This window comes from Primulina huaijiensis, chromosome 3, assembly GCF_012295235.1.
Source record: "Primulina huaijiensis isolate GDHJ02 chromosome 3, ASM1229523v2, whole genome shotgun sequence".
NCBI lineage: Eukaryota > Viridiplantae > Streptophyta > Magnoliopsida > Lamiales > Gesneriaceae > Primulina > Primulina huaijiensis.
The window spans coordinates 24,880,944-24,894,377 of NC_133308.1; the positions used below are offsets into that span (position 1 = coordinate 24,880,944).

A 13,434-nucleotide genomic window follows, 5' to 3' on the forward strand; every position below is an offset into this window, starting at 1 on the left:
AATTCAAAATCATAACTGCAAATAAATGAAATGATATAACCAATATAGATACTTAAAAGTAGTTTATATTTTTAAAAGAAGTCAAATTCAAATTTGAATTTTAAAAAGAAGTTTAAAATACTTCAAATTTAATTAGGCGTCTATTTCTTATTTGTATTTAAATATACTAACAAATATTTCTTTTTGTAGTAATTATTTTTTCGTGAACTTTCTAAATATGTCAAAAATTCAATTTATATATATAGATAATATATATAATAACGTAAATTTACATCCTAAAACATATTGTAAATTCAATTCAGCATCGGGCTGATACTAACACAACAATCAAAAAGGCATAAAATAACGCAGTATAACCATTCACTACTCGTAATAATCCTCAAAAGCGGAATAAACCCGGACTTAATTTGATGGTGTTCATCAGTATTTAATCTTTAAGAGCAGAACAAACGACACATACACATTTACCACGAGTTGAACCAACAGCATAGTCGCATTTACCACCAAGTGAACCACCAGTAGAGTGGAATTCGCCACGTTCATGTTTAAAGCTTTGAAATTGGAACAAAAAGAAAACAGAAAAAGAAGTGTGTAAGAAAGAAAGAACTTCCAAAAAGGACACTGCATCTTCAAAGAGACGTATAATGTATAATGACAATTGCGCTAACGAAACAGTGTAACATAAGGAAGAAAGGAATGTTCATTAAACAAGCAGTCTTGGAAGTAAACTGAGAGCATGATCAAACGTCAGAACCATCACAAACAAGGACTTGAAGTTGGAAACAAAATATGAAAAATTCGAAGATAGTTATTACTTATTAGGCCACGACTCATGACTTGAAATCGGCCGATCTGGAAACACGCCGTGGGTAACACTTGTAAAGCGCTAAATTTTATTGATTCCAAAACAAGTCACCGAAAGAAGAACAAAAGCCCTATAGATAATAATATCAACGCCTAATCTAGTACTTCGAAATCAAAGGAGACTTAAAAAAACAAATCCAATCCTAACCAAATATAAAAAAAATAAAAATATAGACATCGTATCTAGTAGACTAGAATATAAATATTATAAAGATAAGATGAAGCATCAATCTCCTACTGTATCAAATTACCAGGTCACAAACTTGAGTAAAAAATAGAACACTTTGATACCTTCATCACCATGGTGATCATTAAGCAAGAGCATAAAAATAACCAAGAAAATGAAGAGAAGGAACCAGTTAAGACAATAATTTCTGAAGACAAATGTAGTGACATGATGGTCTAACAAAGGAAAGAATGTCGTCACCCGGATCCTTACTTACATCACCATCCTAAAAAATACAACAAAAGTGAACTTCTTGTGCAAATAATAGAAAAAAATATGGATAAAAGGCTTGGTTTTGGTGATACACATATTCCTGTTTCACCTATTTAGAATCTGCTCTAAAATTCGTATCTTCTTGAATGGTCATTTATTTTACGCTCCAAACAAAGTCTCGTATAGCCTCACTCAAGCATCACAATACCCACACGCATAATTTTTTTTTTCTTTAAAAAAAAATCTTCATGCAATTTACTTGCCGTGCACAAGCAGCATCACCACACCATTTGATGTCCTACATAAGAAGTTGCTGGTGTATTTACGCATAGTTTTCTATGTCAGCTCTCACCATTCAATATCATTCACATAGCTACTTGATTGAATGATCAAATTCACATAGCTAACAACGGGTCAACTAAAACAAGCAAACCATCACCAGCACTTCATTTGGCATGAGGTAGATATTTAGTCGATTTAAGTTTGTCTACATTGACATGACTAGGATTTTATGGTAGTCCATGCACAACAGTACCAATGATAGAAGATTAACATAAACAAGGATAGCATGAAATTGAAAATCCAAAGAAAGCAATAAAGAAATGAATTGTTCGTACCCTGATCTCACACAACAATACATTGTCCGTGCCGATCATATTAACAACAGCTCGGAAAAGAAGACACTCATCGCTTCCATCTTCCTTAGCCTCGAAAGTCATGGAGTTAAATAGAAGGCTAATGCGATTAAGCTTGATAAACTTCACCAACTTGAAATTTCTCCCCTGTATCAATCAAATCAAACCGAAAGAAATTTCTTACGTGCATCAAATAATTAGGATTGTCAATGTATTTGCCTAACCTTGGCACTGTTGAAGGCGTCTAGGGCTATTTGGGGAATATGTCTGAATACATACAAAAATTCGTCGGCAAGGTATGTGTTCGATCCACCAAATGAACCAGGATATAGCGTGCGTACATACACATCACACATCTGTCAAATGGTATATTCAATAATCGATAAACCATACTGATAAAGATAAACAGAAATTAATTCAAAAAAATAATAATCCCCAATTACTTGACGCATCTTCGGCAACGACAACTCTTCCACTTCCATCCTACGATATCCTATAAAACAACGGTCCGAATCCATCTGCTCTAACAAATTCCGATGAATACTGCTGAAACATAACTTTCATACAAGGACAAGTATTACAAGAAAATTCGCCGATTCTCCGACGCCCAAACCTAGAAACCGTATATTATTATTATTTTCATTTTTAAATGCTTCTCCTTTAAAAAATAAATCGTAGTTTTCCTTTAAAAAAAATGGGAAACCGAGTACGGATTTTTTTAATTAAATNTATATTCGCTATTATTGCAGTAATAAATTTTTAATGCAATCAGTACTTTGATTATTCGATAACAATTATTTTAATAAAATATAATTATTTAAATTTTATTTGCACCAAAAAGTAATTATTTTATTGAAAACTCGATGATGAAACAATCTTGATTTTAGACATACTATCTAAAGTATTAAAAATATAAAAAAGCTATACGTTAAATGAAAAAAATTGCATGAATCTAATTTAAAAAGCGCGATTGGAATTTCTGGGAGTTATATACCGAAATTTATTTCTAAAAAAATGATTACTTTTCCTTTTTTTTTTGAGTAATCTAATTGATTAATTTTTCATTTTTTCCAACATGTGAATTTAGTTGATAATCACGTAAAATTCACAGACATTTAAAAAAATGATGTGTAAATAGGTAAACATTAACTGTCTTCTTTCTCGTTGACGAATTTCATGAATAAAATAATTTATTAGTATTAACAAATATTTTTACATGCATTGTTCTTGAAAAAGTATGATAGTTAATTATTTGTTTAAATAATTGAACATTTACTACAATAATCATGAACAAATATTTTTTTATATACATTTCAAGTTTTTTATTTTCCCAACTACCATAGAGTAGGAAAACTTATTTAAAATTATCAATATAATGTAATGAATATACTTAAAATTTGAATGTTATTATAAAAAATTATTATATAAAATATATATTGTATGTATAATAACGTAAATTTACATCCTAAAATTAAATCAATTCAATATCGGGCTGGTACTAACACAACACTCAAACGCATAAAATAACACAGGATAACCATTCACTCCTCATAATCCTCAAAAGTGACAAACTTGGACTTCATTTGATGGTGGTCATTCTTTTATCCTTATGAGCAGAACAAACCACACATATCCTTACTTTCATCACCATCCTAAAAAATACAACAAAAGTTAACTTCTTGTGCCAATAATTAAAAAAAATGGATAAAAGGCTTGGTTTTGGTGATACACATATTCCTGTTTCACCTATTTAGAATCTGCTCTAAAATTCGTATCTTCTTGAATGGACATTTATTTTACGCTCCAAACAAAGTCTCGTGTAGCCTCACAATACCCGCACGCATAATTTTTCTTTTTTTTTAAAAAAAAATCTTCATGCAATTTACTTTCCGTGCACAAGCAGCATCACCACACCATTTGATGTCCTACATAAGAAGTTGCAGGTGTATCTACTCATTGTTTTCTATGTCAGCTCTCACCATTCAATATCATTCACATAGCTACTTGATTGAATCAGATCAAATTCACATAGATAACAACGGTTCAACTCAAACAAGCAAACCACCACCACCACCACTTCATTTGGCATGAGGTAGATATTTAGTCGATTTAAGTTTGTTTGCATTGGCATGACTAGGATTTTAGGGTATTCCATACACTACACAAATGATAGAGGTGTAACATAAACAAGGATAGCATGAAATTGAATCCAAACAGAGCAATATAGAAATGAATTGTTCGTACCCTGATCTCACACAACAATACATTGTCCGTGCCTATCAAATTAACAACAGCTCGGAAAAGAAGACACTCTTCGCTTCCATCTTCCTTAGCCTCGAAAGTCATGGAGTTAAATAGAGTGTTAATGCGATTGAGCTTGATAAACTTCACAAGCTTGAAGTTTCTCCCCTGTATCAATCAAATCAAACCGGAAGAAATTACTTGCGTGCATCAAATAATCAGGACTGTCAATGTATTTGCCTAACCTTGGCACTGTTGAAGGCGTTTGGGGCTAATTCGGGATTATCTCTGAATGCATATAGAGCTTCGTCGGCAAGGTATGTGTTCGATCCACCAAATGAACCAGGATATAGCGCGCGCACATACACATCACACATCTGTCAAATGGTATATTCAATAAACCATACTGATAAAGATAAAACATAAATCAACAATTTATTCCAAAAAAAATAAAAAATCCACAATTACTTGACGCATCTTCGGCAACGACAACTCTTCCTCTTCCATCCGACGATATCCTATAAAACAGCGGTCCGAATCCATGCTGCTCGCACAAATTCCAATGAATTTTCTCAATATAGTGAAGTTATAAACAGCTGAAACATAAATTTCATTCAAGGACAGGTCTTACTAGAAAATTCAACGATTCTCCCAAGCCCAAACCTATAAATATACGGATTGTTTATTATTATTCTTTTCCATTTAAAAAGCCTTTCTTTAAAATAATAATCGTAAAGGGTTTTTTTTATAATAAATAATAAATAATATATTTGTTAGATTAGATTAGGGAAGACTAACTTATAAAATTTGATTTTATATTTATATAAATAATGCTGCAATTGTTATTATCATCATCATTATCGCGTAGAAATTTTATTGGCAAAAACTTGTGTGAGACGGTCTCACGGGTCGTATTTGTGAGACGGGTCTTTTATTTGGGTCATCCATGAAAAAGTATTAATTTTTATGATAAGAGTATTACTTTTTATTGTGAATATGGGTAGGGTTGACCCGTCTCACATATTATTATCCGTGAGACGGTCTCACATGAGACTCACTCAAATTTTTATACTTTCAGTATGTATATTTATTATTACAATTGCTAGTAAGAAGATTATTAATTAGATTACATATATTATAACTAATTAATTACTACTATCACGATATTTTGCATGGTTACTTCTTATTATTTGAACTGCTGAAAAAACCCAACATCATTCCTAATGACAGCAACAATGCTCCCAAAATACCTATTTTTAACCTTTAATTTTCATTAAAATTACTTTTATGAAAAAATCTAAAAACTTATTAAAAATAAAAAATAATCTTTATTTTAATTTTTTTAACAGAAAAAAAATCGACTTGACATATGCATGCACACAAGGGCTAGTATATATTAAGTGAAATATAGAAAACACAAATTTATGTAAATTCTCTATATTATTTCCTCTTAATGGGGCATTCAAGTACTTAAAATTTATTTATTACGTTTAAAATGCAATATAATGAATAATATGTTATTGCTGAAAGTGGCTGAAAATACATAACGTATTTTATAAATTGATGAGAATGTCATATGATAAACATAATAAATCAATGGGATGCAACGTATTTTGAGGAAATAAAAACAAAATGTGAAGTTGGAACTAATCTAAACTCTAATTCTTCATCCCTATTAATATTTTCACAAACATTGATCGCACCAAGATCTCATGCAATAGAAATAAATAGAAAATAATTCCAATAAAATAGCTTCACACAGGTATCGACCGAGAGGCATAAGCACATCACGTAAATTTTCAGTCCTAAAACACTGTAAAATTGCTTCACTATATGAAACTATTAGACCTTGAAATCTGATGAAAACTAATTTTAGCAGGCTAGAGATTGAAAATTTTGCACTTTAAACAATAAAAAAATATTAGAAAAATCAACATCTAGAATTCTTATGCTAATAAAAGCAAATTACGATAAAGTCTCATACCACATCTCACTTGTGATATTGTCCGTTTTGGCCCGAGATCTCACGACTTTAAAATACGTCACAAAGGGTGAAAGCTCTTAGGCGAAATCTCACATCGCCAAAACACGGGAGAAATGTTGGGCTTTTAAATAGGCGCGTAGCAATCCTTTGTGATGTGTTTAAAAGCCGTGAAGCCAGGGCCAAAGCGAAAAATATCACAAGTGGACTGGGTCGTTACATTTGGTATCAGAGTGACTCCACGTGAGTTTGAGATGGTGGGGAAAATCTCAGCAAGGACGCTGAATCCTGAAGGGAGGGGGGGTGAAGGCCCTTAGGCGAAATCTCACATCGTCAAAACCACAGGAGAGATGCTGGGCATTTAAATGGGTGTGTAGCAACCCGTTGTGCCGCGTTTTAAAGCCATGAGGCACTGGCCAAAGCAGACAATATCACAAGTGGGCTTGACCGTTACATTTTGTATCAGAGTAACTCTGCATGGGTTTGAAATTGTGGGGCAAACTTCAACAAGGACGCTGAGTCCCGCGTGGGGTGGGGGGGAGGGGGGTGAAGGCTCTTAGGTGAAATCGCACGTCGCAAAACCACAGGCGAAATGCTGGACATTTAAATTGGCATGTAGCAACCCGTGTTTTAAAGTCGTGAGGCCCCGGACCAAAACGAAAAATATCAGAAGTGGCCTGGACGGTTACATTTGGTATCAGATGGACTCTGCGTGGGTTTGTGAAGGTGGGTCAAACCTCAGCGAGGACTTTGAGTCCCGAAAGGGGGGTGAAGGCCCTTAAACAAAATCCTATATCATCAAACCACGAGAGAGATGTCGAGCAATTAAATAGACGTGTAGCAACCTGTTGTGACGCGTTTTAAAGCCGTGAGGTCAAGGGCCAAAGTGGACAATATCACAAGTGGGCTGGACTGTTACATTTCGTATCAGAGTGACTCCACGTGAGTTTGGGATGGTGGAGCAAACCTCAGCGATGACGTTAAGTCCCGAAGGGAGGTGAAGACCCTTAGGCGAAATTCCACATAGCCAAACCACGGGAGAGATGCAGGACATTTAAATAGACGTGTAGCAATCCCTTATAACACATTTTAAAGCTATGAGGCCCAAGCCAAAGCAGACAATATCACAAATGGACTGGACCGTTACATTTGGTATCAGAGCGACTTTATGTGGGTTTGAGATGGTGGGAGCAAACCTCAAGGAGGAAGCTGAGTCCCAAGGGGGTATAAAGGCCCTTAGGCGAAATCTCACATCGACAAACTACGGGAGAGATGTTAGACATTTAATTGGGCGTATAACAACTTGTAGTGACACATTTTAAAGTAGTTAGGCCACGGGCAAAAGCTGACAATATAATAAGTGGGTTGGGCCTTACATTAAGTATTATAGTGACTCCACGTGGGTTTTGATTGGTATGGTAAAACTCAGCTAAACGCTGAGTTTCGAAGGAGGGGTGAAGGTCACTACAAGAAAAATCTGTTTTAACAACACATCAAAGACAACGGTTTTAATTTTTTACTTTTAACAACGGTTTTAACAAAAACCGTTGTCGTTGCCCAAAAAAATCCGCTCAAAGAAAACAGTTTCTTTAAAACCGTTGTCTTTGATATATCTACGACAACGGTTTTTAAAAACCACCGTTGTCTATGAGCGTTTTTTTTGGGCTACGACAACGGTTTTTAAACTGTTGTCTACTAGCGTTTTTCTTCAAGTTACGACAACGGTTTGTAAAAAACCGTTGTCTTTCAACTGGTTTTTCTACAAATTTTGTTGTCAATATTAGATTTTGCGACCGTTTAAGTAAAATCTGTCGCTAAATTTAGCGACGGTTATACTATACCGTCGCTAATTTAAATCTTGCGACGGTTAAAGTATAACCGTCGCTCAATTTAGCGACGGTTTTAAGCAAAACTGTCGACGATGTAGATATAGCAACGGTTTTACGAGAACTGCCGCTAAACTTAGCGACGGTTTTTGTATAACCGTCGCTAATTTTAGCGACCGTTTTGGTAAAACCGTCGTCGATCTATAATTAGCGACGGTTTTTAATAACCGTCGCTAAATATAGCGACAGTTCTTGTAAAAGCGTCGCTAATTTTAAATCGGCGACAGTTAAAAAAATAACCGTCGCAATTTGCGACGGTTAAAGTCAAAACTGTCGCAAACTGTCTATAAATATCCCCACCCTCAGTCCATTTTCTACCATACCACTTTACAACACTTAAAATTTTTCTCCTTTACACAATTTTAGTTTCGATTTTCTCTTTAAAGTTTAATAAATTTTTAAAATCAAGAATATAGTATTTTCGACGGTAAATCAAGAATATAATTAGCATTGTTAGTTTTTTTTTTATATTTATTAAAATATTAAAAGTGAAAATTTTTTTTATTTTACTGAAAAATTAGCGACGGAAAGCATACAAAACCGTCGAAGTTTAAAAAACACCGTCGCTAAATTTAGCGACGGTGTATGAAACCGTCGCTATTTAGCGACCGTTTTAATTACGACTGTCGCTAATTGTAGCGACGGTTAACGATGATGTCCGTTGCAAATTAATTTGCGACGGTTTTTTAAAAACCGTCGCAAATTGTAACTACCACATCACTCCAAACCACAGAAGAGGTTAAATGGGCGTGTAGAAACCCGTTGTAACGCGTTTTAAAGTCGTGAAGTCACGGGCCAAAGTGAACAATATCACAAGTGGGCTAAGCCGGTAAATTTGGTATCAGAGTGACTCCGTGTGGGTTTGGGATGATGGAGAAAACCTCAGCCAGGGCGCTGAGTCCCGAAGGGGAGGGTAAATGTCCTTAGGCGAAATTTCACATCGCCAAACAACGGGAGAGGTGCTGGGCAAATAAATGGACATGTAGCAACCCGCTGTGACGCGTTTTAAAAGTCGTGAGGTCATGGGTCAAAGTGGAAAATATCACAAGTGGGTTGAGCCATTACATTTGGTATCAGAGTGACTCACCATGGGTTAAGGATGGTGGGGCAAACATCAGGAAGGACACTGAGTCCCGAAGGAGAGTGGGGGTGAAGGCCCTTAGGAGAAATTTTACATCACCAAACCACGAGAGATATGCTAGGCAATTAAATGGGGGTGTAGCAACCTGTTGTGACGCGTTCTAAAGTCGTGAGGCCACAGGTCAAAGCGAAAAATATTACAATTGGACTGGGCTGCGGGAGGTATGCTGACCATTTAAATGGACGTGTAGCAACCCGTTGTGACACGTTTTAAAACCGTGAGACCTCGTGCCAAAGCGGACAATATCACAAGTGTGTTGGGCAGTTACATTTGTTATCAGAGCAACTCCGCGTGGGTTTTGGATAGTGTGGCTAACCTCAGCGAGAACGGTGAGTCTCAAAGGAGGGGTGAAGACCTTTAGGATAAATCCCACACCACCAAACCACATGAGAGATGATGGACAATTAAAAGGGTGTGTAGCAACCAATTTTGATGCATTTTAAAGTCTCGAAGTCACGAGCCAAAGTGGACAATATCATAAGTGGGCTGGACTGTTATATTTGGTATCAGAGTGACTCTGCGTGGGTTTGAGAAGGTGGGGCAAACCTCAGCACGGATTCTGAGTCTCGAAGGGGAAAGTGAAGGCCCTTAGGTGAAATTTCACATCACCAAACTACGAGAGATATGTTGGACATTTAAATGAGCGTGTAGCAACCTCTTGTGACGCGTTTTAAGGATGTGAGGCCTCAGACCAAATCGGACAGTATCACAAGTGGGCTGAGCTGTTACAATATATCTCATCCTTTTCAAACCTCGCACGTTTGTGACGACGTCTCTCCACAAATTGTATTGTTCCATTCTAAGTACACAACTTACAGTTATGTTAAAATAAAAATAAAATTCTTATAAACATTTTAAATTAAATTCAGTTATAGGAAATAAAAACTGTAAATACTTCCATTTTTCTGTAAGAAAATTTTTCTGGATCTATTTGTAGTCGCAGAAAGATGGTAAATATATCACAAAAGTCAAATGGTAATATTATATATCCAGAAAAACCTTGAGTATTCCCCCAACTATTTTGGATGATCATATATGTTTGAGTTCCACTACTCGTTTTAAGTTTTATGATCTCAATGACCAAAACAACATGTTGGTCTGTTATATAACATTTGACACTTTTCTCATCAACGATAGGCCCTCCATAAACTGTTTATACTATACAAATTACAATTAGCTCCACATATATATAAGTGTTGATAGTTGGTCTTTGTTTTAGGAACTTGTGACACCGTGAATACAAAAAGTTCATGAAGGGAAAAATACTTCTGGAAACTATTTCTGGATGAGACTAAAAAATAACCAAGGTGGAGTTTGTTGATAGTTGTTCATTGGAACTTGCGAAACAGTATGAAGATAAGGAGTTCAACATTCAAGAAGGAAAAAGACTTCTAGAGGTTTACTGGCTTAGTCGTATTGTTAGGGAACAGTGGCAGTTAAGACTACCACTTGTTGACTCATATATATACATGAAAGCTAGTTGGATTAAAAAAATTACTTGTAAAATCCTTTCTAAAAGATCATAGTGGATTATTCTTCTTGATGCAGGCAGATGTGGACATAAGTTCAATAAAACTGAACCATGTAAATGGTGTTTATTGATTACCTTTCTTGAAATCTACTTATAAATGCATTCAATCGATAATAAACTGTTTGGTAATTAACACGTATGAGGAGATCGGATTTTGAATAATTTTTCAGGTTTCTTGAATGGAATATACAAAACAATAAGAAGCATACCTGAGTACATTTCGACATAGAAGCATAAAGTAAGACATCAGCGATGAAGTGAAATATTTCTAGATGCTTCAAAACTTTGTTTTCATCTAATATGGAGTGTCCATGTATTCTACATCTTAATGCCTATAAGACAAAGGTAATTTATTATAAAAATGTTTAGAGTAATATAAATTTTAATATATAAGTTTACCTCGTCGTCAAAATTCGCAAGCTTGTCGATTGCACGAGGCTTCTTGCATAAACTCGTCACTCTAAAGCCATAGTTAGTGACAAATGATATCATTTGCTTCATCAAACACGTTCCTCTAGCATTAGTAACATGGTATATTTGGAATAATCAGTCCATGGCATCACAGACATCCAAAAAGTATATCTTGTCCCAAAAAGGGACTTGGATACAAAGTATTCTTACTGTCATTTCCCAGCAAGCAGTCGTGGTAATAAATAGGCAATTGTTTGTAGATTTTTCAGCTCTAATGGGAGACAAATAACCATCTAAAATATTGAAGTCGCTTATATTATCCACTTGAATACCATGATATGAAAGGTGAGTCCACAAACTTCCTTTAAATTTATTACAAAATATATGCTATCAATTTGTATTATATTATATGTATTTTACATATTTACTTTATTTGTAATTTTAAATTAATGTATGTCAAATCTCAAAAAAAGAGGATCACGGCAATCAAGTCTTAAGTTTAGTTTGCCTTATAAGTCATTTCTTTATGTATATATTACATGGTGAAAATGAAATAAATATGTTCTTCTGCATGAATTTTTAATTTTGACGTTCTTGTTTGCTCATTTTCCTTCTTTTGTCATTATCATTATTCAAGAAAATTCACCGTCAACATAGAGCAAAATCTTTTTTTGAAAAAAATAATAATAATTCTAATGAGAAGATAATGAAACAGATCAAGTTGTTGCTACAGCTAGCTATCTCATAAATATGAGACTTTCAGTTCCTCTATGTTTTTTCAATCCAATGCAAAAGTGGTCGGGCAGAGGAGCTATATTTGAACATCTAAAGTCCTTTTGATGTGCAACATATATGCATATTAAACAAAAGAAGTTAGAAAATAGAGCCATAAAGTGTGTGTTTCTAGGGTACCCAGAATGAGTTAAAAGGGTATAAGCTAAGATGTATTGAACTTGGGATGCAAAGAACTTTGGTGAGACAAGATGTAACTTTTAATGAGAGAATTTCATATGAAGAACACATCTGCTAACACCCCCTCAAACTCACACAGTACCAAAGGATACCGAAGTTGAGGTGGTGCTGCTGCCACTATGAGGAAGTATGACTGAAAGAATTAATGGTGAAGAAATACTGGAACAAGAACCATTACAAACACATGAACAACATCATGACTACTTGTTAGCAATGTATAGAACAAGGAAATCCATCAAATCACCTCAAAGGTTTGGCTATGCTGATATGGTCTCATGTGCTCTCAATGTGGTTTCATCCATGGAATATGATGAATCAAAAAATGTAAAGGAAGTCATGAACTCAAAAGAAAGCAGAAACCGGTACCCTAAATCTTGTGTCTATCGTTATTATTTTTTATCTAGATTAATTGATACAAACAAAGAATCTACAGAAGATAGTCATTGCAATGAAATCAACAGAAGAAAATGATCAGAATCACAACGCAAAGAACCAAACTGTAAAGCAGCACAAAATCTACCAAAACTTCCAAACACGCAAGTTATAAAATTGCAATTCCAAAAATAGAAAGTTAAACCTGTTTTCTCCCATCGAGCGATCAGATTTTGAAAGTCTCTATGAGAAGTCGCACAGAGCTGATGGTGGCAACGCCGAGAGAGTGAGCAATTTTTATAAAAGAAAATACAAAAGAGACTAAGATGATGGTTTAGTGTGAGCGTCGTTTTAATCGTGTGCGTTGAAGCACAGAGTTGAGAGAATCTAAAACCGTATGGAAGGAGAGGAGAAGCGCAACAATGGTAGTAGTTGTCACTCCCCGAGATCGGAGTTAGTCAACACTGACGTTGTTTTACAACCACACAATCGAAAACAACAAGTCTTGTAGTACTGTATAAACCAAAAACAAATTTATATCATAATTTTCATAGAAATAACATTTTCTTCACAACAGAATTACGTAAAACAATAAGAATAATACGGAAGCATTTTACAACTTAATTAAAGGTAAACTTAAATTAAACGCCCTTGTGCGTACGTCACTAGCCCCAAAACTGGTCTGACTCTTCTTTCTCGATCTGTTCTTCTGACTTATCTAGGGAGGGTACAGTAAGAGGTAAGTGATATGTTCGTCACTCAGCAAGTGGGGGCCGTTCGAGCACATACATAACAAAATACATAAATTTTGAAAACAACATAGCATGCATAATTAATATCATCGACATATTTTTGACCTAGACAGTGAGATTCATTTATTTTCCATAGTTTACTGATATCAGTCTCTAATTTTTACTCCTCTAAAGGGGCGAGGCCGTATAACGGTTATAATCTCACCGTG

At 34.9% G+C, this 13,434-nt stretch overlaps 3 protein-coding genes across 4 annotated transcripts in view; all 3 read right to left on the minus strand.

The window, feature by feature from the left end:
- Positions 1-316: 316 nt before the first annotated feature.
- LOC140974003 (uncharacterized) overlaps positions 317-13,434 on the minus strand; it is a 34,032-nt gene continuing 20,914 nt past the window's right edge. The window contains exons 1-4 of one of the 2 annotated variants that reach the window (XM_073437196.1): positions 2,382-2,551; positions 2,163-2,294; positions 1,921-2,085; positions 317-551 (exon numbers count right to left, since the gene is read on the minus strand). In XM_073437196.1, the coding sequence (XP_073293297.1) occupies positions 546-551; positions 1,921-2,085; positions 2,163-2,294; positions 2,382-2,456 (378 nt within the window). In that variant the 5' untranslated portion in view covers positions 2,457-2,551 and the 3' untranslated portion in view covers positions 317-545. Of the gene's footprint in view, positions 552-580; positions 1,317-1,920; positions 2,086-2,162; positions 2,295-2,381; positions 2,552-13,434 lie in introns of those variants that run through there. The other variant, XM_073437194.1, reaches the window with a different exon arrangement.
- The window catches only part of LOC140974002 (uncharacterized), a 30,979-nt gene continuing 20,920 nt past the window's right edge, over positions 3,376-13,434 (minus strand). Inside the window, exon 6 of the mRNA XM_073437193.1 lies at positions 3,376-3,495. The gene's annotated coding sequence lies outside the window, so the exon portion shown is untranslated. The remainder of the gene's footprint in view (positions 3,496-13,434) is intronic.
- Positions 3,496-4,841, minus strand: LOC140974004 (uncharacterized). Its single transcript, XM_073437197.1, has 4 exons — positions 4,648-4,841; positions 4,425-4,556; positions 4,183-4,347; positions 3,496-3,590 (listed from the first exon to the last, which is right to left on the minus strand). Exons 1-4 carry the CDS (start codon positions 4,720-4,722, stop codon positions 3,546-3,548), a joined length of 417 nt encoding a protein of 138 aa, XP_073293298.1. The 5' UTR covers positions 4,723-4,841; the 3' UTR covers positions 3,496-3,545.

Coding starts and splice junctions, on each gene's coding strand:
- LOC140974004 (XM_073437197.1), bottom strand. CDS start 4,722: ATGGATTCGGACCGCTGTTTTATAGGATATCGTCGGATGGAAGAGGAA. Junction 4,557..4,647: donor CGTTGCCGAAGATGCGTCAA/GTAATTGTGGAT, acceptor ACCATTTGACAG/ATGTGTGATGTGTATGTGCG. Junction 3,591..4,182: donor TATTGTTGTGTGAGATCAGG/GTACGAACAATT, acceptor TGTATTTTTTAG/GATGGTGATGAAAGTAAGGA.